Below are 25,322 nucleotides of genomic sequence, written 5' to 3'. Positions count from 1 at the left end.
GGTGCATGTGGCGGTGCGCAGCCTGATCCGGTGTGAGCTGTCCCTGCCCGTGGCAGGGTGCTTGGCACTGGGAGACCCTCGGGGTCCCTTCCAGCCCTGACCGCTCTGAACTCTTCTTGCTCCCTGTTATTTTAATCAGGATCAAAACTCCTCTGCAGAGATGTGCAGACTGGGTTGTGTCAAAGCTCTCGATGCCAATGGCAGCTTTTTTGTGGCAGTTCAGCAGAAAAGACCACTCTGGGGCTGGCTGTGCACAGCTGAGAGCTGTAGGCTGCAGCTGCCTATGCAGGGACTTGGAAGGGCACTGCGATGGTCCTGGGGTTGCTTTGAGCTCTGGCTGGAAGGCAGACATGAGCACAGTGGGTGAGATACACAAGGGAAAAGAGCCAACTCAGACTCCCTCGCTGCCTTGTCCATGGCTGGGTGAAGGCTGCTGAGCTTTCAGCCAGGACCTTTGGTGTGAAGTCCACTGAAAAGCAAAAGGAGGCAGGAAAGGTGTTGGTTTTGTCCCTGGAATGTGAAGCATTTAATGACTTCTCTCGTGCTGCTGCAAATGGCTGCAGCACCAAGTTTCAGTCCCAGCAAAGGGAGCCTCCTAACCTGTGACTCTTCGCTTTAGCCTGCTGAAAGGTGAGGTTGTGCTGCGTGGCCATTAGGGAGGGGGAGAGCTGCTAAGCTGCTGCCCTTGACTCCTGGTTTCTATCCCCAGTGCTTGTCCAGCCTTGCTGCTTTGACTTGTGCTGTCACAGTAAGGACGATGGTTCACTGCTCACAGCTGCCACCAGAGCTGGAGGCAGAGAGCCAGAGGCTAAAAGATGAGCACGGGGCCTTGGCCAGAGTTCCCAGCAGCCTTTCCCAAGGAAGGGTTTCCCGCAGCAGCAAATGCCAGCACTGCACATCAGGAGGAGCTGCAGTGGAGCATCCCAGGGCAGGCAGTGGCAGTGTGGGGAGAGCCCTTGGGGGCTGGCATTTTCAGCTGTCCTGCCAAGCAGCCTCTCCCCTGGGGGCTGTTGTGTATCAAGAGCATTGTTTCTGTCACAGTGCAGCTGCTGAGCAAATGAAAGGACTGAGTAATGGTTTCCAGCTCCAGCGTCATCAGGAAAGTGTCCAAGGCCAGAGGCGCCTCAGCTGTGTCCAGGGAGCCTTGGTTGTGCAGCAACATTTTGGCACCAACAAAAGCTTTCAGCTCTCACAGCAGATGGTTCCTCAGGACCGTTTGTGTTGTGCCACAGCTCCCAGGTTGGTTTCTCTGTACTCAGATTTTCTTCATCTCTTAAGTTTGGATTTTGTTTTCTGTTTTCCCTTCTAATGCTTCCTGTGCCAGATGTTGCTGTGCAGTGTTGGCACAGCTTTGCCATTGGCAGAGACCACCACAGCCTTTTAAAGGTCCATCTTGGTGCAGCTGCCTGGAGCTGGATTGCCCAGCCCCCTGGAAGCAGAGCTGTTTGCTGGAGCATTTTGCTGTCACTGTCTGTGCAATCCTCATTTGTTTCCTGTGCCAAATGCTTTAAAAAGTCAGTTGGAACTGGAACTCTTTTAAGAGCCTCTTTGCTGCCTTTTTGGTCACTAACTGCAGACAGACAGAGGTCTGTAGTGAGAGGTGTTAGGTCCTGCCACATCCACTGGAGCAGGTACTGAGTGATGCTGTGTGTATAACTGTGGCCTGGTTTGACTTTGTTTCAGACCACCCCGTGGCATGCTTGGGTCTGTTTCCCTCTTGCACATGTCTGTGAGTGCAGCTGAGGCTGCTCCAGAGCAGTCTTTAGCACAAGCTCAGGAATTCTTACGGTACAAAGACTTTAGGCATTGTACATTGTCTGGAGCCCTCTCTTTACAGAAGCTCTAAACTCTATCAAGTACTTTTCTCATCTTTCCCTCCCTTGGTTGTTTGTTTGATTTTCACTTGGTAGTGTTCACCATAATAAAAAATACTGCATCACTCTAACTGCTTCCCTCCAATTCCCACAGCTGTGTTTGTCTGAGTGCTGCCCAATCCTGTTGTGCCAGCCAAAGTGCTCCACTAAATCACCTGCAGACCATAACCCTGAGCCTCAGTTCATGTTTGTGTGCACTGCTGCTGCCCTGGGAGGAGGATCCCATTGGATAGCACCATCCTGTCAGACCATTTGATACATTCAGTGGCCTTTGAAAGCAAACTGAGCCCAAGTACTTAAGCCAAGATGGCTTTTGTTAGGAAGAGCTTTTCTGTTGTCACTGAACCATTCCAAACACAGCATCCTATTGGCACAGTTTGCTGCCTGAAAGCACCGAAGGGATCAGCTGCTACCTCCCAATTGTACCTGGTAAAGTTTGTAGCAGCTGTTGTGTTATTGATCCTCTTGGATCCAGTATTCAGTGTGAGTTTGTGCCCCTTCCTTTGAACAGGTCCTTGTGTTCTGCTGCCTCCTTGGGGGTGGGGTAGCTTCCTGGGGGTGGGATAGGTTTTGGTGAAGCAGACATGATGTCCTCTCTCTGTTGGGTGGCTTTTAAAGCTGTGAGGTTATGCTCTTAGTGCCAGGCTCAGCATTCTTGTTCTAAAGGTACACAGGCAGGTGGAGATCTCTTTGTGGTGCCTGCTCTGTATGAGGTGGGTCTGAAGCACAGACACTGCACTGCCTGGCCCCAGCACAAAGAACAGGATGGCTGCGGCGTGGGGAGTTCTGTTACAAGGCAGTGAGGCATACTCTGGGCTAGAGCTGGTCACCGTTGGATGCCTGTGAAGGACTCAGAGGTGCTTCTGAGACTTGAGTGGTTTAGGTTTAGGTTATTCATTCTTTACATCTAAGAAAAAGAATGGCTGCTGTGCTGTGCTGTGCTGCTGTTATTGGTAGTGCTGAGCAGGCATCTGCACCCAACTGAGTATCTGCATCAAACCAGTTGCAGAGTCACTGTTTTGGGGGGAAAAAGTTGTATTTTGACAGATACAAATAAAGCAAATACAAACTCTTTAAAATGTGTGGAAGTTTTGCCGAGCAGACTTTGGAATGTGCTATGAAGGAAAGGCCTGGTTCAGGCTTTCTCTTGAAGTCCCTTGGGTGGGCATTGCTTTCAGTCAGGGCCTTACTTGGCTGTAAGGTCCAATGCCTTCTCCAAGGCTGGAGTCCAGCTGTGACCATTTGCACATCCTTGTAAGCAGGCAGGGTGCTGGGAGTGGAGAGGCAGAAGCCTGTCTGACAGTGAGCAGTTGGTGTGGAGAGAGTCAGGGAACTGCCTAGAGCAGAGCCAGACCAAGGGCAGGGCCCCATGGCCTGCAGGCTGCTGAGCAGAAGGGAACTGTCCAACCTTGGCAGCAGGCTGAGTGTAGGCCTTGATGCGCAGCCCAGAGGAGGGATTGATTCCTTGTGGAGTTGGTGCTGCTGGAAATAAAGATGGCACTGGCACTTGATCTGGACAGCTCTGGAAGTGGCCTGGCTCTTCACAACTGGCACTCTGCAGTCCCTGGATGGGTGCTTCGGGCCCTTGGCCACCTGTGCAGCAGAGCAGCTCCTCTGCAAGGGCAGAGCTCCCTTTTCTCTCCAGCATGGTGCTGCTTGTGGTCTTGGGGCAAGCGGAGCTCCATCTGCCACACTGCCATGGGTGCAGCCAGGGGTGCCAGGAGCTTCTGCTGGGCCTCCCCAGGCAGTGCCCAGGTCTGTTATGGGGTGAGGGCTGCAGCTGTGAGCTCAGGCCTGTGCGCTAGGGAAGGTACAGGCACCCAGGCTGCAGTGACACTGCAGTCAGTGCAGTGCCACTGAAATACCACTGCAGAGGTAGCTTCAGCCTCTCCTGCACTCTGGGCACCTCAGTTGCACAGCCAAGAGCTTACCTGATTCTAGAGATGCAATTTCAGTGCAAGCTACAACCCAGCACAGCAGACAGGACCCAAACCCCTCTGTGCCCTGCAGTCTGACAGACCTCACAGCCATACCAATGCCACCGAGCTTTTGGTGAGGCCTGTTTGTGCAGCAGGTTGGAAGCAGAGGCAGTTTGAACTCCCTTGCACCAGGGCTGCTTTCCCACCTGCTTTACATCTTGCAGCAGTTCTGCTGCAGCTCTGCTGCTCACCTCTGTGCTTTCCCCATGCAGGAAGAGCCACTCTGACTGTAGGGGGCAGAAGAAATCCTTTGCTTCAGTTTCCCAGCAGTTCTTGCTGTTCATGGCTGTGTTCACAACCCAACCATGCAGCCACAAGGACTCAGCTTCCTCAAGTTCTTTGCTCAGAGCCACTCACAAGAGTAAAAGCTGCTGGAACCTGCAGGGATTTGCGTCACATCTGTCTTGATTGCCAGAGCAGCAGCTGGGCTCTGCCAGCAATAACAGCATTGGGCTCTGCCTCAGCACAGCCTGAAACAAGAGCAGAAGAGGCCTGAAGGTGACTGCATGGAAGGCAGCATCAAGGGAACCCAAACAGCCAAAGCCACAATGGATTGTTGACATTGCAAAGAGAGAGCTTGTGCAGGGTTAACCCCCCTGGGGGAGTGGTCTTCATCCTGACCCCTCCCCAGAGGTGGGGCTGAACACTCCCAGGTGTGGTGGTTTAGCCACTCCCCCTTCCTGTCTCAGATCCATGACAGCAGGGACTTGCGGTTCTCTCTCTGCTCTGCCTTCCTGCTCCCCAGCAGTCACCGTTTCTGTTTGCTGCTGCTCTGAGTTTCACCACGTGGCCATCGCCCACGGGGCAGACAAACCATTGCCCCAAATCTGGTTGTAGATTTACACATTTTCTATCTTGTTTTCCCTTCCCTATATTTTTGTACCTTCCCTACCTCTGATACCTTTCATTTCTTGTCAAACTTTTCTTCTCTTAACTTCCAAACCGCAGTGAGATTATTTATTTGGGTCTGCTTCGCCTTTCCTCTCTCCCCATCTAATTCCTTTCCTTTGGGGAAGAAGGGGGAAGAGGGAAGGGCAGCCTAGGAATTGTTATTGGTTCTGACACTGTTGTTGAGTCTCTGGGAAAGTTAAACTAGAACCAAGACAATGAATTTGGCTCAAGGTGGGGCTAGGTAGAAAAGATTTACTTTAGACAAGAGTTGGGAGTTAGAAATGGATGTCCTGAGAGTGTTGATAATTCAAGCTCCTGGATGGTTGTTTTGGACCTGGGTTTGTCAGCTCCTGATGTGTCATGTTGTCTGGATGGTGGTGGATATGGTATGGGACTACTGTAAGGGATTCTCTGTGTGGGAGTGTGGACATCTACTGGATTCTGTTGGGAACTGGACTGATTTTGGGAATGCCTCTGAAACGTGGAACCACTCTGAGGATGTCTGCTGGGCCATAGGAGGTGCAGACATTTTGAGGATAAATGGTGGTTCCTGGCAGGTTCTGCACTGTGCCTACACTTGATTCCAGGAGGTCCTACACTGGACCAGGAGGCACCCAAGGCTGGCTGCATCCATTAGGGCCTTAGGGAAAGAGATAAGCAGGGGTAGGAGTGGCTGTCCTGGGCCTGCTGCTGCAGTGGCTGTGGGTGTGGAGGCTTTCAGACTGGCAGCACTCAGACCGGCCCTCGCAGCACAGCAGCAGCCCTGCGTGACTCCCCGGCTGGGAGCAGCCTGGCCTGCAGCCCCAGCATGGCCAGCGGGAACAGCCAGATGGGCTGTGAAGGGGCAGCTCCTGTCCCGAGCTCAGCCCCGCCCCGAGCCCTGCCTGGGGCTCCTCCCCCACAGGTAAGCATCTTGGAGCACTTGGTCTCTCTTGCTCCTGTCACTACTTGCAGAACCTGTTGTGAAGGCAGGGAATTAATGTGTCTGATTCAGCAATATATAGAAAATAGAATTATATTTTCCCAAAAACCACCCCCAAAACTATATAAAAACAAAAAGTAGTTTTACTTAGCAGATTCTGTTGATTGAGGAGATCTTACAAGGATACCATAAGTAAATTTGACTATTTTGGAAGTCAGGAGTTGGAAAAGGCTAAGCTACTAAACACAGCATTCCCCACTATTAATCAGGCTGAGCCAAAGGTTTACTCACAGGTGAGTCAGGCTGGCTGAGAGAAAGGGCAGCCCAGATTCTTGTCCGCTGGCTCTCTTTCAGAAGATATCCAAGGCTCATTAAGGCCTATCAAGGATGCACAAAATGGGTGCTTATGGTGGGAAGCCATCCAAAGCAGGGACAGTCTTGTCCCTCAAGATCTTGTCCTTCAGAGCCAGGGGACCCTTTCTGCAGGAACTGTCCAGGTGGGGGAGAACTCTAAGGCGGGGGCCCCAAGGAAGGAAGTCCCCCAATATTTATACTCTTCCTAGCCAAAGGGTCGAGTTACCACTTCCTAGGCATGAAGACCACAGCTAATCACCAGCCTGAGTCCAGCGTGGGCATCTGCACAGGCACCCCTCATGCCAGAAGGGCCCTTAGCTCCCCTCCTTCATGCCTGCAGGACGGGGGGGAAACAGTTTTTTTTGTGCCTATTCCTCTCCCATTGAAACCACAGAGGGAGAGGAATTTTGGGATATACAGGACTCCAGGTCAGAACCAAGGTACAAAAGCTGAGCAGACCTCTGCCAGACATGGATCCAATGCAAGGAAGCTCTGCGGGAGCCAGCAACATGCAGCAGATGGGACTGTATCTGATAGCGAGGCAGTGATCACATCTGGGACAGACCCCTTACAGCTGTGAGGCACAGGTACACCTCCAAGTATGGCATGATCTTCCACCCTCTTAAGTGGGCTGATATGGAAGAAGGGATCATGTGCCTGAGGCAAATGGCTGTACAGGAAATAATCTATGGAAGTGGCCAACTGCCTCTGGACCCTGCAGATGTCCCTGTGAAGCCAGCCCTCTTCAAGAAACTGACCCCAGGTGCCCCTTCCACACAGGCACACACACTCAGAGGGCTGCTCTTGGGCAGAGACCTGAACAATCTTCCAACTGTGCAGGGGTTAATGACCTGAGGCAGTTTGGAGACAGTGTCTCCAGAAAGGCCTTGATCTCAGCTGTGGAAACCCTTACCCAAGAGATGCCAGCCCCCCTGGCTGAACCTCCATTCTTCCTAGGGACTGGGGTAAGGTTGAGAGGGGTAGGGGTAAGGTGAAGGGGCAGTTGAGAGGCCCTGTGGGGACTCAGGTTTCTGGGAGGGGAGTTGTGTTTCTGTATTATCTTTTACCTTGCATATTTCTGTCTATACCTGTATATACTGTAAATATCTGCTTGTATATTGTGCTAGCTGTAAATAAATAGCTTCATTCATATTTCCAGAGCCAGCTGAGTCTAGTCTGGGTGATTTCCAAAGTGTGGAGGGGTTGGGAACACCCAAACCATCACATCTTTTATTTTGGCACTCCAATGTGGGGCAAATTAATTTTGAGTGACTGTTAATTAACTCTGGGAATCAGAATGAAGCTAATGAAGTTATTTTACTTAGTGAGGGCTATTGTGTGGCCTATCATCTGTTTTCTTGTTTATAATTGGTTACCTTTTGTGCACAAGAGGAGGAAGAGGAGACATACAGTCTTTGAAGTTTGATAAACATACTTAGATCCCAGTACTCTGATGAGAGGAGTGCTGTGAGGTTGGCTGCCAAGAAAGAGGATGGTTCCGATGAGTTTAAGAGCGCTCTTAGGAAAGTTCTGTTTCTAGGCCAGGGACAACCAGATCAACAAGAGGAAGAGGAGAAGGATGACATCCAGGATTCCAGTGATCCCCTTGGAGAGGTCAGGGAAGTTAGAAAGGAGTACTCAAGGGAATCAGGAGAGCCAATCCTAAGCTGGCTGGTGAGATGCCATAGCATTGGTGCCAATGCCCTGCAGGTAGGAGACAAGTCTGCCAAGCAGCTGGGACCACTCACCAAGGAGAGTGGAGTGGACAAATACCTAGCAAGACCTCTTGGTAGGGTTAGCTTGTGGACACGCCTTCTATTGGCTGTGGCTATGAGATATCCTTCCCGAGATGATTTGCCATGGGCTGCCAAGAAGTGGACCACCATTGAGCAGGGAATTAAGCTTCTGAAGGAGTTTGCTGTGAAGGAAGTGCTTTATGGAGATCATGGCACACATGAGCCTGATGACATTCCTCTTGGAACAGGTCTCATGAAGAAGCTGATTAAGCTTGCTCCTTCATCCTATGCTAACATCTTGGCCAGCAGGTTTCTATCAAGGAGTGATAATGGAAGGTCTTTCACTGTTGGTGAATTCAGTGACCAGCTCAGACAGGTAGAGGACAGCTTGGCACATTCTGCCATAATCTGTGCCATAAAAACTTTAGGTATAGAGATAAAGGATGGCATTAAAGATAGCATGAAAGAACTGAAGGAGGACCTTAAAACCTCCATCTCCAATCTGGTAAAGGATACCGTTCCTGCATCATCTGAATGGGTGCATGTTTCTGCAGTCAGGAACAGACGCCCACCTCCTGCAAGGTAATTCCAGCCCAGGAGGAGGCAAATTCCACCCAGACAGCAGCAATCACGTGCGTCACTGTGGATAATTCTGCGTGACACATATGGGGAGAACATGAACAAATGGGATGGTAAACCTACTTCAGCTCTTTCAAAGAGAGTCAGGGAACTGCAGAGTGGCAGAAACCGAGGCAGCAATGCCAGAAAAGTAGCTGTCACTTCTTCAGCTCCCCAGGGCAATTGCAATTATTCCAACAATTGCAATTTCTCTCACAACAACACCAATCACTGTGCACACCCCACATGCCATGTTCAGCATTAGGGGTGCCCTGCCTCCAGCCAGGAGGAGGAAAGGGATAGTGGAGAGAACCGAATCTATTGGAATGTATTCATTAGGTGGCCTGGCAGTTCAAGAGTTCGGAAATACAGGGCTTTAGTTGACACAGGTGCTCAGTGTACTTTGTTGCCATCCAATTGCAAAGGGACAGAGTCCATATCTATTTTTGGAATCACTGGTGGATCTCAAGAGTTAACTAAGATGCAGGCTGAGATCAGTTTAACTGGTAAAGAGTGGAAGACACATACTATTGTAACTGGTCCTGATGTGCCTTGCATTCTGGGAATTGACTTTTTGAGACAAGGTTGTTTCAAAGATCCTAAGGGTCACAAATGGGCTTTTGGAATAGCATCTGTAGAGACTGAGGATGGTAAACTGAAATTGTCTATTAGACCTGAACTTTCTGATGAATCTGCAGTTGTGGGACATCATGACATAGAGGATCTGGAGGTGCCAATTGCTGCTCAAACTGTTCATCATAGGCAGTACAGAACTAACCGTGACTCTTTGTTGCCCATTCATCAGCTGATTTGTCAACTGGAGAGTCAGGCTGTCATTGAGAAAGCTCATTCACCTTTCAACAGTCCCATCTGGCCTGTGCACAAGTCTAATGGAGACTGGCATCTTAGGGTAGATCTTCATGCCCTCAACGAGGTGACTCCACCCATGAGTGCAGCTGTGCCGGACATGTTGGAACTCCAGTATGAGCTGGAATCGAAGGAGGCCAAAAGGTATGGAACCATAGACATTGCTAATGTTTTCTTCTCTATTCCCATAGCAAAGGAGTGCAGGCCTCAGTTTGCATTCACCTGGAGAGGAATCCAGTACCAGTTCAACCATTTGCCTCAGGGGTGGAAACACAGCTCAACCATCTGTCACTCAGTCATCCACAATGCACTGGAGAAAGGTAAAGCTCCAGAGCACATCCAGTACATCGACGACATCATTGTGTGGGGCCAAACTGCTGAGGAAGTCTTCGAGAAAGGTAACAAAATCAATGACATTCTGTTGCAAGCAGGTTTTGCCATTAAGAGAGACAAGGTCAAAGGACCTGCCAGAGAAATTCAGTTTCTGGGAGTGCGGTGGCAGGATGGTCGCCGTTACATTCCTCAGGATGTGATCAACAAAGTCTCTACCATGGCAGTTCCCACCAATAAGAAGTACACTCTCTCTTTCTTGGGTGCAGTGGGATTTTGGAGACTACATATTCCTGGATCCAGTCAGATTGTCAAACCTCTGCACGATGTGACTTGTAAGAGAAACAATTTTGAGTGGGGACCTGAGCACCAAGCAGCCTTTGATCAGATCAAAAGAGAAGTAGTCCATGCAGTGGGCTTGGGACCTGTGAGATCTGGTCCAGACATTAAGAACATTCTGTACACGGCTGCCAGTGACAATGTCCAACTTGGAGCCTTTGGCAGAGAGCTCCAAATGAGACTCATGGTTGTCCACTTGGTTTGTGGGGTTGGTAGAGGAAAGGAAAGCCTATTTGGTGTGCTGATCTATGGCAGGACATTGATGCACAGCTGGAGAGAATTCCAGTGAGGGTGTAGCACACAGACGCACACATGCCCAAGAGCAGAGCCACTGAGGAACACCAACACAACCAGCAGGCAGACCAAGCTGCTAAGATTTCTCAAGTTGATGCCAACTCTGATTTTGACCTTGATTGGAAACACTGAGGTGAACTGTTTTTAGCTTGGTGGGCCCATGACTCATCTGGACATCAAGGCAGAGGTGCAGCATACTGATGGGCTCACGATAGGTCAATTGACTTGTCCATGGATGCTATCACCCAAGTCATCCATGACTGTGACATCTGTGCTGCTATTAAGCAGGCTAAGCGAATCAAGCCCTTATGGTATGGTGAGAGATGGTCAAAGTACAAGTATGGTGAAGCCTGGCAGATTGACTACGTCACTTTACCTCCATCTCGTTCTGGCAAGCAGTATGTGCTAACGATGGTAGAGGCCAGCACCGGATGGTTGGAAACCTATCCAGTTCCACATGCTACTGCACCTAACACCATTCTTGGCTTGGAGAGACAAATCATGTGGAGACATGGAACTCCAGAGAGAATCGAGTCAGACAATGGCACTCATGTCAAGAACAACCTAGTGAAAAACTGGGCCAAAGAGCACAGCATTGAGTGGATCTATCACATACCCTACTATGCACCAGCTTCAGGGAAGATTGAGCGCTACAATGGTTTGTTGAAAACCACCCTAAAAGCCATGGGGGGGTGGAACTCTGAAAAACTGGGACAAACATTTAGCTGAAGCTACCTGGTTGGTAAATAGTAGAGGTTCAGTAAACAGAGCAGGACCTGCGCAATCAGACTTGGTCCAAACAGTAGACGGTGATAAAGTTCCTGTTGTAGGTGAAAAGAATCTGTTCGGGAAAACTGTTTGGGTATTTTCACCTTTGGGCGAAGGGAAACCTGTCCGAGGGGTGGTGTCTGCTGAAGGTCCTGGTCACACCTACTGGGTAATGCAGGAAAGTGGTGAAATCCAGTGTGTGCCACAGAGAAATCTAACCTTAGCTGAGAGGATTTAAATTCAGAGTGTGTAATACAAGCTGTTAGGAGTTTTCCGTTCTAGGTACCATCAGCGTCCAACAATGAAAGAATCTACAGTATGTGAGCACAAACCCAATGTCACCTGGGAGTCCCTGTTCTTGTCTCATCTGTGAGGAGACAAACTGTTCTGAGCTTTTGAATCACCTACATCTGAGATAGCTGGAATGAAGTGTGAACTTAACTTGTGATATTCACTAGTGTAAATATTGTTTTAGACTAGATAGTTCTCAGCAATATTCTGAGTGAAGTAGAAGGGGTGAATTGTGCTAGTTTGAAGCTAGCTAGAATGTTTTGGTGAGAAGGCCTAGATTACAGGCTGTGGAAGGAAAACAGAGTGATGTTTACTTTGCTCATAGGCTTGCTGAGATGTATAAAAACAATTATCAAAACATAGGTAACCCACTTTGCCTGCTGGGGAGCTCTGAGGTGCATGTCTAACCTCACCCCTCTCTGCCGTTTCTTTTCTAATCCAATTTGCTTCCTAACCCCTCCTGGCCAAACTACCATTCTTCCTTGGGACTGGGGTAGGGTTGAGAGGTGTAGGGGGAAGGTGAAGGGGCAGTTGGAAACCCCTCCTGGGGACTCAGGTTTCTGGGAGGGCTGTTGTGTTTCTGTATTACCTTTTTACCTTGTATATTTCTGTCTGTAACTGTATATACTGTAAATATCTGCTTGTATATATTGTGCTAGCTGTAAATAACAAGATTCATTCCATTTCCAGAGCTGTCTGAGTCGTCTGGGTGATTTCCAAAAGTAGGGGTGGGCAGGCAACACCCAAACCATCGCAATCAGACTCAAAGCTTAAATATTCTTTATCTCAACCTGCTGGCTCGGGAGAAAAGGTTCTTTTAAGGCTCCCCCAAATGAAACCAAGACAGAATCAAAGAGATGGTTGAGAAAGGCACTTTAATGTTATTTTGGCTTCTGTTTGCCAAAGGAAAGTTAGAGTATAGGAAAGGAAGAAGAACAGGGAATGCTAAAGCAAGGGATCATCACTACCCAGGATCCAGCAATGTCTAACCAGTCTTAAAGACTTCCCATAGTGGTGGAGCTCCACATGTCCAAGCTGCTCTCACAGATTCAGTTTCCAAGTCCCTGAGTTAGTCATGCTTCCGTAGTTGGTTGGCAGTTCCTTACTGCAGAGCATTTCTCTGGGTTTCTGCATGCTGCATAGCTCCAAACTGTGCCTGTGCCACTTATTTGTGAGGAGAGGGTCTCTCTGCCCAGACACCCCTTGCCCATTCCATGACACCTGCACAGTTTCAGCTTCCAGTGCAGAATCTTGAGCACAGACCCTGAGAGTTGGTGCAGCTGCTCAGCAAGCTCCAGCTTGTGTAGCAGTAGCTCGCAGTTCTGCCAGGCACACTGCTGAGAGCTGCAGAGCCAAGCTCAGAGTCAAGCGTCAGAAGAGAGGTTCTGCTGACAGTATTGCTGGGAACTGTGCTGAGGCACAGCAGCCTCTCTTGTAATAATTTAACTCTTTACACTTCTAAAGCTCCTAAAAGCTCCTGAACATTCAAAGAAATCTCTTCCCAATTCCAGGTGCTTGGAAAGCCTCAGGGAAGCCCCAGGTCAGCAGGAATTCATCAAGAGCTGAGCTAGGGGGAAGCCCTTTGGAAGCCCTGGGCCTTTTGGAAAGCAGCAAAATCCCCTTAGTGGAAAACTAACAGAAGCTTTCCAGGTGCTTCCAAAGATATTCCTGAGATCCCCCCTACACAAACCCCAAAGTCAATCCCAGAACCCTCCAGACCCACCCCCCCAAACACCTAACATCCTGATACACCTGAAAAAAACCCTCTGAAATGCTCCTGTGACTACTCTCAGCAAGAGACTCTCAAGACTCTTCTGAGAACCTCACTTTGACCTCCCTGAACTGGGCACAGGGCTTCAGCCCCCATTCCTAGGGAACAAATGCCCCCAGCTGGAGCATTGTGGGCAGGAATGTGTAAAATAAAAGCAGAAAGACAGGATTTGGAAAACTTTGGCTGTTATTGACACAACTGGGCACTGGACAGAGGGGTTTTACCCCAGGGGGAAACAAAGAATAGACAAATCCTGGCAAATCTCAGCCCAGCTCAAATGGCAGCTGCAGCCGTGCCAACTCATCACCATAATTATTTTCATTGGCACTATTTGGTGTTTGGAAGGGCAGGCAGGAGGTGTTTGTTCCTGCTGGGGCTGTCAGCCTCTGAGAAATGCAGGTGAGAGAGTCAGTTTTGGTTTAATCTGCTAGAAAGGCCCTGTCAGGGGGTTCACAATTACCCCAAAAAACCTGGGATGAGTCTACTTGTGCCCTCCCTGCAGTGTGGGCTTCTCACCACTGTGGACATAACGGTGCTTGGTGAGGTTGGACTTCGTAGTGAAACTTTTGTTACAGTCAGCACAGCTGTAGGGCTTCTCACCAGTGTGGGTGCGGTGATGCTGGGTGAGGCTATAGCTCTGACTGAAGCTCTTGCCACAGTGGGCGCAGCTGTAGGGTTTCTCACCACTGTGGAGGAGTCTGTGCTGGATGAATTTGGAGCTCGTGGTAAAGGTCTTGCCACACTCTGCACAAGGGAACAGCTTCTCTCTGGTGTGGATGCGGTGGTGGATAGTGAGATAGTAGCTGTGTTTGAAGCTCTTGCCGCAGTCCCTGCAGCTGAAGGACTTCTCGGTGGTGTGAACACTGCAGTGCCTGGTGAGTGCAGACTTCTGAGTGAAACTCTTGCTGCAGTCAGCACAGCTGAAAGGTCTCTCACCGGTGTGGGATCGGCAGTGGGCAACGAGGTTGGAGTGTTTTCTGAAGCTCTGGCCGCAGTCAGCACAGCTGAAGGGCTTCTCAATGGTGTGGGATTGGTGGTGGTTATTGAGGTCTGAATGCTGTGTGAAGCTCTTGCCACAGTCAGTACAGCTGAAAGGCTTCTCGCCAGTGTGCATTCGGTGGTGGTCAATGAGGCTGGAGCTCGTTTTGAGGCTCTTGCCACAGGCACCACAGATGAAGGGCTGTGTGCCAGGGTGGAGGCAGTGGTGCTTCACTGGCTCTGACCCAGGTGGAAAGCTCTGCCCACAACCAGGGCACTGAATCAGCTGCTTGAATGGCACAGAGGGGGCTGCCAGGTACCCATCCTCCTCCTGTTCTTCCTTATTCTGGTCATCTTCACCCTCATCATTCCCTTCATCATTATAGTCATCATTCCTCTTATGGTTGTCATCCTCTGTCTTGCCCTCTTTCTCCTCCTCTTCCTTGGGGCTGCACTTTGCCAGCTTGTTCTTTGGGTGCTTCTTGTCCCAGCTCTTGTCTGGGTCATTCTGTGAGGCCATGCTGGTGGGGGAAGAGGTCACTGCTGTTACCTACGGAAGATGGAAGCACTAGACCCCAGCAGCTCAAACCCTGACATCCTGCCTGGATCAGTACAGCCTCTTACATCTGACACCTCCTAATAACCAACATTCAGTAAGGGGCAAAAAATGGAGAGTGGCCCTCAAACCCCCATTTCTTGCCACGATGTGAGGTCAGATTTCTAATACCTGTGCTGAGATCCCAGATGTCAATGCTGGGGAGACTGAGACATCCTGGTCCTTATGGAGCACTCCCATCCCCCCTGTTTGCCAGCCCTGTGCTGTTGGCAGGTAGGTTCCTGCCTCAGGCTGTGCTCTTTGATCTCTCCTGGTTCAGACAAGAGGCAGCAGTGCTAACTCAGGAAGACCAAACAAATTCCAAAACTTTCCTGATCACACTGCATATCTGTGCTTGCTTGAAGCAGGGTAGAAAGTTTTGGTGAGAAGAACTAGATCACTGTGAAAGGATCACTGTGAAAGGAAAACAATGGTGATGTCTACTTCCCTCAGAGTCTCGCTAAGGAGTTTGGAAAGAAGAAATTAAAACATTAGATAACACTCTCACCATTTTCTCTCACTCTCGTTTGGGCTGCTGGCTGAGCAACATCGTCCTCCCTAACCTCACCTTCCATTTGGCCTAACCCGCCTTTGCTTCTTCACCTCTTGGCCGAACCTCTATTCTTCCTTAGGACTGGGGTGAGGTTGAGAGGGGTAGGGGGAAAGTGAAGGGGTGGTTGAGAGCCCCTCCTGGGGACTCAGGTTTCTGGGAGGGGAGTTGTGTTTCTGTATTACCTTTTACCTTGTATATTTTTGTATATTTCTGTATATACTGTAAATACCTGCTTGTATATTGTGCTAGCTGTAAATAGAAGCTTCATTCATATTTCCAGAGCTGAGTCTAGTCTGGGTGATTTCCAAAGTGTGGGGGGTGGGGAACACCCAAACCATCACAACACTGCAACCCCAAACACAACCTCCTTCTGCAGAAGGCCCCCCAGACTCCCACAGCAGATTATGTCCCTCAGAGCCCCAATGGCAGTGAAATGTGTCGGGTAGGAGGGTGTTGTGGTAGGCCTCATAGGCCCAAAATAGGCTTATACATGTCTTGCCATGCTTAGGCATGCTTTTCTGCTCCATCAGAGAGGCAAGCATGGGAAATGGACACAAAAGAACCTGGAGTCACTGAGTCTGGCCTGCCCAGGGTCCTGTGTAAGGTACATACACTTAGTTTGTGCCTGCCTAGTGCAAGGCCTGTGTTTTTCCCAAATTAGGGAAAAGAGAGCCTGTGGCTTTGCCTAATATGGTATGGTTTGGCTAACTGCCATCTTGATTGGCTATCCTTGTGTCCAAAGGGCAATGAATCTCGGCCCACATTGACAAAAGGAGATATGCAGGTGAACAACCTGCTTTTGCTTCCCTGCTCTTTGCCGTGCTCTCCCTGCTGTGCCCAGCCCTGCTGCTATTGCACACTGCCTTATTGCTTGCCTGCTAAACTCCACTGCTGTGAGTTACCAGGACCAGACCCTGGATGTCTGCATGCGATTGGCCTGTGTGGCCAGCGTGACATCGTGCTGAGACTGCACCACATCTGCCTCTGCACCTGAAGGTCCTGCCTAGAATTCCTGGACATATATACAGATCGCCCAGAAGAAGCCAGGAGACAAGGTCAGAGGTTGTTGGCATCCTTTCCCCAGAAGCCAGGAAGATTCAAAACTCAACATCCAACAAGACAGAGTCCCCTGAAAGCATTTGGGAACTGTCTGGAGTGTGGCTAGGCCCCATGAGCGTAATAATAAGAATCTGTGAGTAAATGCTTAAATGCCTCTCCAATTCTCTATTGCCTTCTGCCATAGCAGAAAGAGCTTGTGCCCATCACCGGGCAAATGGCATATTGGCCTCACACAGAATTTGACCACAGGAATAGTCTCTTCCAGTTCAATTCATGCTTATATATTTTGCTGGTTCTATTAGCTGTAGATATTATCCATAGAATGTTTCCATAACTGTGTAAGAACCAAAATAATATTAAAATTAGTGGTTGGGGGTAGTGAGAGTTCTGAATAGCAAAATTAATAAACAATATTGATTTTGGAAATATCATCTTGCATTAATTAATTTCCCCTCCACAACTCTCCTGCCTGCATTAAACTGCCCTCAGCTCCCAATTGCACCCACAGAGATCTCGAAGAGAGCTACTCGGCACTGGAAAACACAGGACAAAGCCATTTCAGCAGAGGCAGTGCAGACACCATTTGACTTGTCAGCTGTAGAAAAGATCTCAGCCTTGTCAGTAAGCAATCAAGGAGCTCTGTCTACACACCTGAGGCAGTCTGGAGCACACCAACAACTTCCCCAGGCTGTCACAGACAGGTGAAACAAAGCCCAACACAGACGGAGCTCTGGTTCTGATTCACCACCGGCACCTCTCCTAGAAAGACAGGCTGGGAGAGCTGGGGCTGCTCAGTCTGCAGAAAAGAAGGCTCCAGGGAGACCCCAGAGCTGCATCTCAACTTCTGAAGGGGACCTGCAGGCAGGCTGGACAGGGACTGTCCAGAAGGGCCTGTGGGGATAGGACATGAAGCAGTGGTTTCACACTGGAGTACTGCCTGGACTGTGGCTAGCCCCCATGAGTGGGTAATAATAATTTGTGAGTAAATGCTTAAATGCCTCTTTGTAATTCTCTACTGCCTTCTGCCATAGAGCAGAAAGAGCTTGAGCCCAGCTGCTGGGCAAGCAGCATACTGACTGCAAGCAGCATCTGACCACGGAACCTTCTCTTCCAGTTCAATTAATGTTTATACATTTTGCTGGTTATTGCTAGATCTAGGTATTATCCACAGAATGTTTCCATGACCATGTAAGAACTGAAATATTATTAAAATTAGTGGTTGGGCATGATGAGCTCTGAATATCAACATTAATAATATTAATTTTGGAAAGTATCATCTTGCATCAATTATTTTCCCCTCCCCAACAGAGGGTCTGCAGGGGGTTGGGATGTACCACATGGATCAACAACAGGGTGGGATCATGCTGTTGTCCCTGTCTGTGATCTTTACCTGCTGGGCTCTTCCAAGGGGCAGCTCTGCAAACTCTGCTCTTCCTCAGCACAGAGGGACAGGGCTGATGGAGATAGGACACAGCCCCTGCCAGAATGAAACAAAGGCCTCAGAGGAGAGGACTGACCTGCAAGCTCAGCACTGCCCAGGATCATGCAGCAGAACTGGGTCTTGGTGCAAGCAGCTCCCAAGCCCAGCACCATGGGCACAGCAGCCAGGCAGGGTTGCTGAAGACAGGAGGGCTGAAGAAGTGCAGACTCAGCTCCTTGCCCAGCACACAACCCCCAGCTGCAGGGCAGCACCACAGGACAGCTGCCTCCAGCCAGCCTCTCCTAGACCTTGGCTGTAGGCTACTCCCACTGCTTGCCCTGACTCTGCTGTCTACAGCTGCATTTGCCAGATGTTGCTCTGATCCCAGGTCTCCTCCCTGGCCCTGCTCACAGACCCCACATCACTCACTCTGGCTTAGCTCTGCCCTGCAGGCAAGTCCTTCCAGCAGGGCCCAGCTCAGGGCCAGCTCTGTGCTGGCCACTCAACAGAAGGTCAGAGAAGCCCTGAGGACACACAGGAACAGATGTTCCTGCTCTCTGGAGATGCAGGAAATGGGGAAGGGACTTGGTCAGCTTCTTGCAAAACCTCTTCAGCACTCACTGTGATGCCAGAGAAGTTGCTGACTCCTGGCCAAACCTGACACCTTCAGCACCTGACACCCTCAGCAACAGGCAACCTCATTCCAGAGGGTTTTTTTCCCTCTCTGCCTGCCCATTTCTGTCAGCTTTCTCTTAGCAGTTGTCGTGGAGGGCCCATAGGCCCAAAATAGGCTTATACATGCTTTGCCTTGCCTGGACATGTTTTTCTGCCCACACCAGAGGTAAACACATTAATGAACACAAAAGTGGCACAACAGACCTGGTGCCATAAAGTCTGGCCTGCCCAGGGCCCAGGTTGTGTAATGCAGTTGTGTAAGTCCATATGCCTAGCTCATGGCTTACCGGGTGCAAGGCCCATGCTATCCCCATATTTGGGAGGTCCAGGCCTGTGGCCTTTGCCTATTACAGTATGCTTTGGTTAACTGCCAAGCTGATTGGTCATTCTGGTGGCCAAGAGGCCACTAATCTCGGCCCACATTTGATAAGTAGGAGGTACACAGGTAAACAAAGTGCTTATGCCTGCCAGCTTGCCTGCCTGCTTGCTCGCTTGCTTTTGCTTCACTGCTTGCTGCTATTCTCTATGGAGATCAGTCTCCCGTGCAGCTGTGCATCTTATTGCACGCCTGCTGCCTTATCACTGCCTGGTAAACTCCACTGCCACGAATTACCAGGAGCAGACCCTGGATTGTATGCACATGATTCGGCCCATACGGCCAGTGTGACACCGTGCTGAGACTGTACAGCATCCTGCCTCTGCACCTGAAGGTCATGCCAGAAGAAGCCAGGAGAACAAGTTCAGAGACTGTCTGCTTTCCCCTGAAGCTGGTAGATCCCAACCATAGCCTCAACGTCCATGGGCTGAGTTCCTGAAGTTTGGACACTTGTATAGGCTGTGACGTAGCCCTGGAGAGTGACTGATAATAAGAATTTGTGAGTAAATGCTTTAATGCCTTTGCAATTTTCTATTACCTTCTGCCATAGAGCTGAAAGAGCTTGGGGCCATCTACTGGGCAAGCAGCATATTGACCTCAAGTGGCATTTGCCCACAGGGAAATTCCTCTCTCTGTTTATAGTTTGAATGTTTGCTAGTTATTAACAAGTTACTGTTTGATGTTATTCCTAGAATGTCGTCCATAACCGTGTAAGAACAAATATTACAATTCAGTGGTCAGGGGTGGTGAAAGTTCAGAATATTGAAATTAATAAATTATATCTTTTTATAGAATATAAGCTCGTGTCAATTAATTTTCCCCTCCACAACAGCAGTTCTCCTGGAGCTGCCATTCCAAATTCCCAAGAGAAAATGAGGTTTGCTGTGAGGGCACAGTGCCCATCGTCTGTTGGTAATCTACGAGCTGACACATGCAGAGGTGCAGGAGAATTCACTCCTTTCATCTGCTGAAATGCTGCCAAACTGGCATTTCCTGCATATAGAGTTTTCAGCTGGACCTTGATCCTGTGCCCTTTCTCAAGGGACAAAACTTAATTCCTGCCTGATCATTCCCAGGCCCTTCCCTCATTCCCAGATTATCCATGTCCCTGGTGTCTTTGTTGTCCCATGGCCCTGTGTCCCCCACCTCTGCTGTGGTTGGAAGGGTGGAATGAAAAATGTTGTGGCTGAGGAAGCAACTAAAGAACTGGGCTGAGAGCAGGAGCACAAGAATGGAAGGTCCCTAAGACTAAAGGCCAGGATGAGCTGGAGGGCTGGAAGAGCCAGCAACAAGTCAAGGGGGAAGGGTTACAGATGAGCGGTGGGGAGGGACCCTGCAGCCTTCTCTCACAGGAGATGACAAAGGGGGAGAGAGGCAGTGAGAGCTCAGGTGATTCCTGCCATGGATTATGTGGAGGGGTGTGTGAGTAGGACCCCTAAAGGCCTGCTTGGGTTGTGTTGGATGTCAGAAGGTGTCAGAGGACTGTCCTAACCCAGGCAGGGTTTGAGTGTTTGTGCTTCCAGGGTCAATTGTTGCCACCATCATTGTAGGTAGAAGCCAGCCAGAGCCACACAGCTGCTGAACTAAGCCCTCCCACCCCCTAAATACTTGACCCTCCATCCCTCCATCCATTGCTCCATCTGCACTCACTTTGTGTCCTCTGAGGGCCCCCAGGGCTGATTTATGCACCCAGCACAGCCCTGCATGAGAGCACAGCGAACACCCTGGAGAACAAGCTGGAGGAGATCAAGTGGGCAAGCTGCAGAGCTGGCCCAGGTGAACCTCCTGAGGCTCAACAAGAGCAAGTGCAGGGTTCTGCACCTGGTTTGGAACAAGCCTCACCATCAGCACAGGCTGGGGGAGGAGCTGACAGAAAGCAGGCCTGAGGAAAAGGACTTTGGGCTGCTGGTGGACAAGAAGCTGGACATGAGCAAGCAGCATGAGCCTGCAGCCCAAAAGGCCAACAGCAGCCTTGGCTGCACCAAAACTAAATGGAGAGAAAAGATTCTGCCACTGTGCTCTGCTGAGACCTCACCTGCAGTGCTGTGTCCAGGTCTGAAGCCCTCAACACAGCAAGGACACGGACCCGATGGAGAGGGTCCAGAATAGGGCCATGAAAATGATTAAAGGGATTGGAGCAGCTCTGCTATGAGGACAGGCTGAGGGAGCCAGGAGTGTTTAGCCTGGAGAAGAGAAAGCTCTAGGAAGACCCAATATCAGCCTGGCAGTGCCTGAAGCGGCTATATGAAAGCTGCAGAGACTTTGTGCAAAGGCCTGCAAGGACAGGATGAGGGCAATGGCTGTAAACTAGAGCAGAGCAGATTGAGATTGGATGATAGGAACAGGTGCTTAGAACATAACTACCATTGGTACACATCACAAGAGCTCAAGTCTCCTAAGGCAGCTCTGAACTCTCAGCTGCAGCTCAAAGGGCCTACTTCAAGTAGGGTAGTATTCCTCCTGCCAATACTTCCATCTGAACCGGAAGCCTCCTGCCAGAAGTCAGTTCGGCTGTGGCTGACCCTCAGTGCGGATGGGAATGGGAAAGCAAGGAGACGACTCAATGTGAGCTATGCTATCCAAGCAATCTGCTTGTTTATTAAGAGCATCAGGCTTCAAGTTACAAAGCACATTTCAGTTAGGGTGAGAAAAGTGAGCGCATGCAGCACACAACGTGGTACTGTTCACTAGCATTTGGTGCATCCAAATATTGGAATATGCACAATCCTCCCTACTTGCAGTTACTGCTATAGCGTTTAGCGCACCTAGATATTGGAATTTGCATAATCCTCCCTACTTCCCTCCCAATCTGGACACAGTCCCACAGAAGTTGCTTATCAGAAGGCTCAAGGACAAATTCCTTTGAGCTTCTTCACACACAGCGCTGTGGTTTACTGCAGTTCCAATACTCAGACCTTACATCCAAGGCTTGATTGTACAAGCTTCTAGGGGCTCGTGCCCCCCATTTTTCAGCCAGTTCCCAAAACCTCAGGGCCAAGAGACCACCCAGCCATGAAAACCAGAGATCATCATCAGAGACTGTTGGAAGTGAGAGTGCAGAGACACTGGAACAGACTGCCCAGGGAGGCTGTGTCATGGAGAGTAGCAGAAGCCCTTAGCAGGCCTCCCTGTTGTGAAAGTTATAGTGTCTCACATTAATGCCAGGAGCATCGCAAAACCAACACAATCCATCAGTCCCATGAGAAATGCCTCCCTAGTGCAGATAAAAGGTAAACATTGGCCATGGTTTTGAAATATTCGACTTTGCTTCCCAGGCAGGCTGACCACCTGGTGTGGGCCGAGCTTGGGGTGGTCTTAGAAATTGTTTTGGTAAAAATTCTCCAATTGTATGGATTGATTATAACTTTGTGCCAATCTGTAAGAATAACGTAAAGTAGCCTGGGCTGGAGGGTTACCTCTTCTGAACATTATAAAAACGGTGTGCTGGCCTGGATCGGGGTACCTGCTCGCTCACTAGCCTGCCTGTCTGCCTCGCTCCTGCCCCGGTGACCTCTCACTCCTGATCGGCCCTGCCCGACGAGGGGCCCGCAGAGGCCCGAAACCCGCTTGGGCCCGATCCTGACGAACAAAAGAACACCGCCCAAACTTCGAATCCTGCTAATCTGAACCACTGAATAGTGAGTAAACCAAAGAAAGAACTCCTCACCTAAAGACTGAATAACTTTAAAGACTCAAAAGAACTCTAAGAAAATCACAGACTCTCCTTTACTTGCTATTTTCTGAAATGTTATTCTACAACCTCAGATCAAAAGAATTCACGTGGGGAATTTAGTTCGGGAGGGGATCTCCGTGTTTGAGCAATAAATCACTTGAAATCCACAAGTGAGCCATCGCATATTTTCCCCACAACCTCCCAAACTACCTTCCGTGACAGGCTGTGGATGCCTTTTTCATGGAGCTGTTCAAGGCCGGTTTGCATAAGACCTTGAGCAACCTGGGCTGGTGAGAGTGGTAGGTGTCTCTGTCAATAGCAGAGGGATTGGAACAGGAGGATCTTTAAGGTCCCTTCCAACCCAGACCATTCCAGGAATGTATTCACAGAACCACAGAACTTTAGTGGTTGGAAGGGACCTCCAGAGATCATCAAGTCCAACCTCCCACTTGACACCCACCCTCAGATATTTGTACATGTGGATAATGTGTTAGTTTGAGGGATCCTAGGTCCCCTTAAATAAAACCATAGGGACAGAGGCCCAGCCCAGGGGGATGGACCTACTCATCTCAGGATATTGTAATACTGCTATTCTATTCCTTTTCCAGTATTATAGATTAAGACAGTACCTGACTTATCTCTCCCCCTTCTCTTCCCTGACTTTCTTGCTTCCACTTCTCCTCTCCAAAACCAGCACATGTTCTTATCTCATGGTTCATGGGGGAGTTGGCAGGCAGCAAATCGAGCCATTGAGGTCTTGCAGGCTCAGCTTGGGGGTGCAGTTTTGGCTTACCCTTAGGCCACCTGAGGGTGGAAGGGGTGGAGGATTCTAGGTCAGTTTGGGCCCAGTGGATTTTATACTTACTCTACCTGATTGTCTTGTGTATATATGCCTTTGTAAATAGAGTTTCTTCTCTAAATCACTGTGCAGTATCCTCATTCTTACTCCTGGAAAGGGGTAGGAGACATCTCTGTCCACCATTACCAGGTAACCTCGTGGCCCAAAATGGTACATACCTCCTCTCAGCCTTCTCTTCTCCAAACTAAACAGGCCCAGGTCTCTCAGTCTCTCTTTGTAGGGAGATGCTCAGGTTCCCCAGTCATCTTCATGGCTCTCCACTGGACTCTTTCCAGCAGGTGCCTGTCTCTCTTGAACTGGGGAGCCCAAAACTGGACACAGTGGTGTGGTTTCACCAGGGCAAAGAAGAGGAACAGAAGAACCTCCCTGTACCTGCTGGCCACAATTTTCCTGATGCACCCTAGGATCCTCTTGACACTACTGGCCACAAGGGCAAGTTGCTGGCCCATGCAGAACCTGCTGCCCACCAGCACTCCAAGGTCTTTTTCCATGGATCTGCTTTCCAGTGGGGCAGTCCCAACCTGTACTGGTGTCTGTTGTTATTCCTCCCCAGATGTAGGGCTCTGCAATTGTCCTTGCTAAACTTCATGTGGTTTGCCTTCACCCAGCTCTCAGCCTGTCCACATCTCATTGGGTGGCAGCTCAGCCTGAAGGGTATCAGCCACGCCCCCCAGTATTCTGTCATCAGGGAACATCAAGGTACACTCAATGCCCTCATCCAGATCATTGATATTGAACAAAACTGAACCCAGTACTGATCCCTGGGGAACAGAACTGCTCACAAGCCTCCAACTTGATTTGGTGCCATTGATGACAACCCTCTGAACTCTGTTGTGGAGCAGTTTTCAATCCACCTCACAGACCAACCCTCTGTGCCACATCTCCTGAACTGTTCGATGAGGATGTTGTGGGAGACAACATGAAAATCCCTGCTGAAGTCAAGGTAGGTGACATCCACAGCTCTACGTTCATCTACCCATTTGGTCATGGTATCATAGAAGACTATCAGGTTAGTCAAGCAAAACCTCCCCTTGGTAAATCCACACTGGCTTCACCTGATAACCATCTTCCATGTGGTTAGAGATGGCCTCCAGAATGAGCTGCTCCATCACCTTTCCAGGTGAGGCTGACTGGTCTGGAGTTGCTTGGGTCCTCCTTCCTTGAAGAATGGCATGCCATTGGCTTTCTTCCAGTCCTCAGACGCCTTTCCTGTTCCCCATGGCACTTCGAAAATCATGGAAAGAGGCTCAGCAACAACATCAGCAGTCCTCTCAGCACTCATGGATGCAACCCATTGAGGCCCATGGATTTCTTTGTCTTCAGTTGGCACAAGTGATCTCTAACCCAGTCCTGGCTGACTAGTGGAGCGTCCTCTTCTCTCCAGTTCTGCTCCATTGCTTCCAGAGACCAAGGTTCCTGAGGGCTGGGCTTAGCATTCAGCAACTCTGCCATCTCTGTATCTTTGGTTACCAAATCTCCCGTATCACTCAGTAGTGGACTCACTTTTCCCTTGATCTGCCTTTTGTTGTTGATGGACTTGAAAAAGATCTTGTTTTCTTTCACCTCCCTGGCAAGACTCAGCTCCAAGAGAGCCTTAGCCTTTTTGTGGTGGAAGGTGAAAATTATATCTAGAATACACCTGAACAACTACCTGAACACTCACCTTGTCATCCATCCCCTCCCCCTTTCTTCCCAGGTGGAAGAAGCACAGGAAAGTAGACAAAAGCCTTGGCACCCCTCAGTCCACCACAGACACCATATTTGGCCTTGTTTTGCAGCTTGCTTTCTCTTTGGTAAACACAGGTCAGGGATGCTGGGCATGTGCATCTCCCTTTTTTGGTGAAATAACTTAGGATTGGTTCTAGGGTGCTTTTATCTGTTGCTATTGGTCAGACACTTGTCAAAATGCTTAACAACCTAGCAAACTTGTTTGTTTGCTGCTGCTGCCTTTGTTTTGTCCACTACGTGTCTGCATTATGTGCCTTGCACCATGTAGCTGTGGACTTGCCTCCCTCACGAAGGGAAGACCTGACCCTGCTTGTCTCCCACACTGAGCTGAGGGACCAAAACAGCTTGCCCCACACTGAGATACAGCTGCCT

General features: G+C 49.7%; 1 protein-coding gene across 1 annotated transcript; it reads right to left on the bottom strand.

The window, feature by feature from the left end:
- Nucleotides 1-13,515: 13,515 nt before the first annotated feature.
- Nucleotides 13,516-14,148, bottom strand: LOC135174370 (zinc finger protein 79-like). The gene has a single exon (XM_064141640.1). The coding sequence runs from the start codon at nucleotides 14,146-14,148 to the stop codon at nucleotides 13,516-13,518; it is 633 nt and encodes a 210-aa protein (XP_063997710.1).
- Nucleotides 14,149-25,322: the final 11,174 nt, after the last annotated feature.

This window comes from Pogoniulus pusillus, unplaced genomic scaffold (assembly GCF_015220805.1).
Source record: "Pogoniulus pusillus isolate bPogPus1 unplaced genomic scaffold, bPogPus1.pri scaffold_62_arrow_ctg1, whole genome shotgun sequence".
Lineage (NCBI taxonomy): Eukaryota > Metazoa > Chordata > Aves > Piciformes > Lybiidae > Pogoniulus > Pogoniulus pusillus.
Note: the sequence above shows the minus strand (reverse complement) of the source record. Positions and strands in the feature narration are given on the sequence as shown.

Bases quoted from the DNA above. Each gene is read 5' to 3' on its own strand.
- LOC135174370 (XM_064141640.1), bottom strand. From the start codon at position 14,148: ATGCACACTGGCGAGAAGCCTTTCAGCTGTACTGACTGTGGCAAGAGC.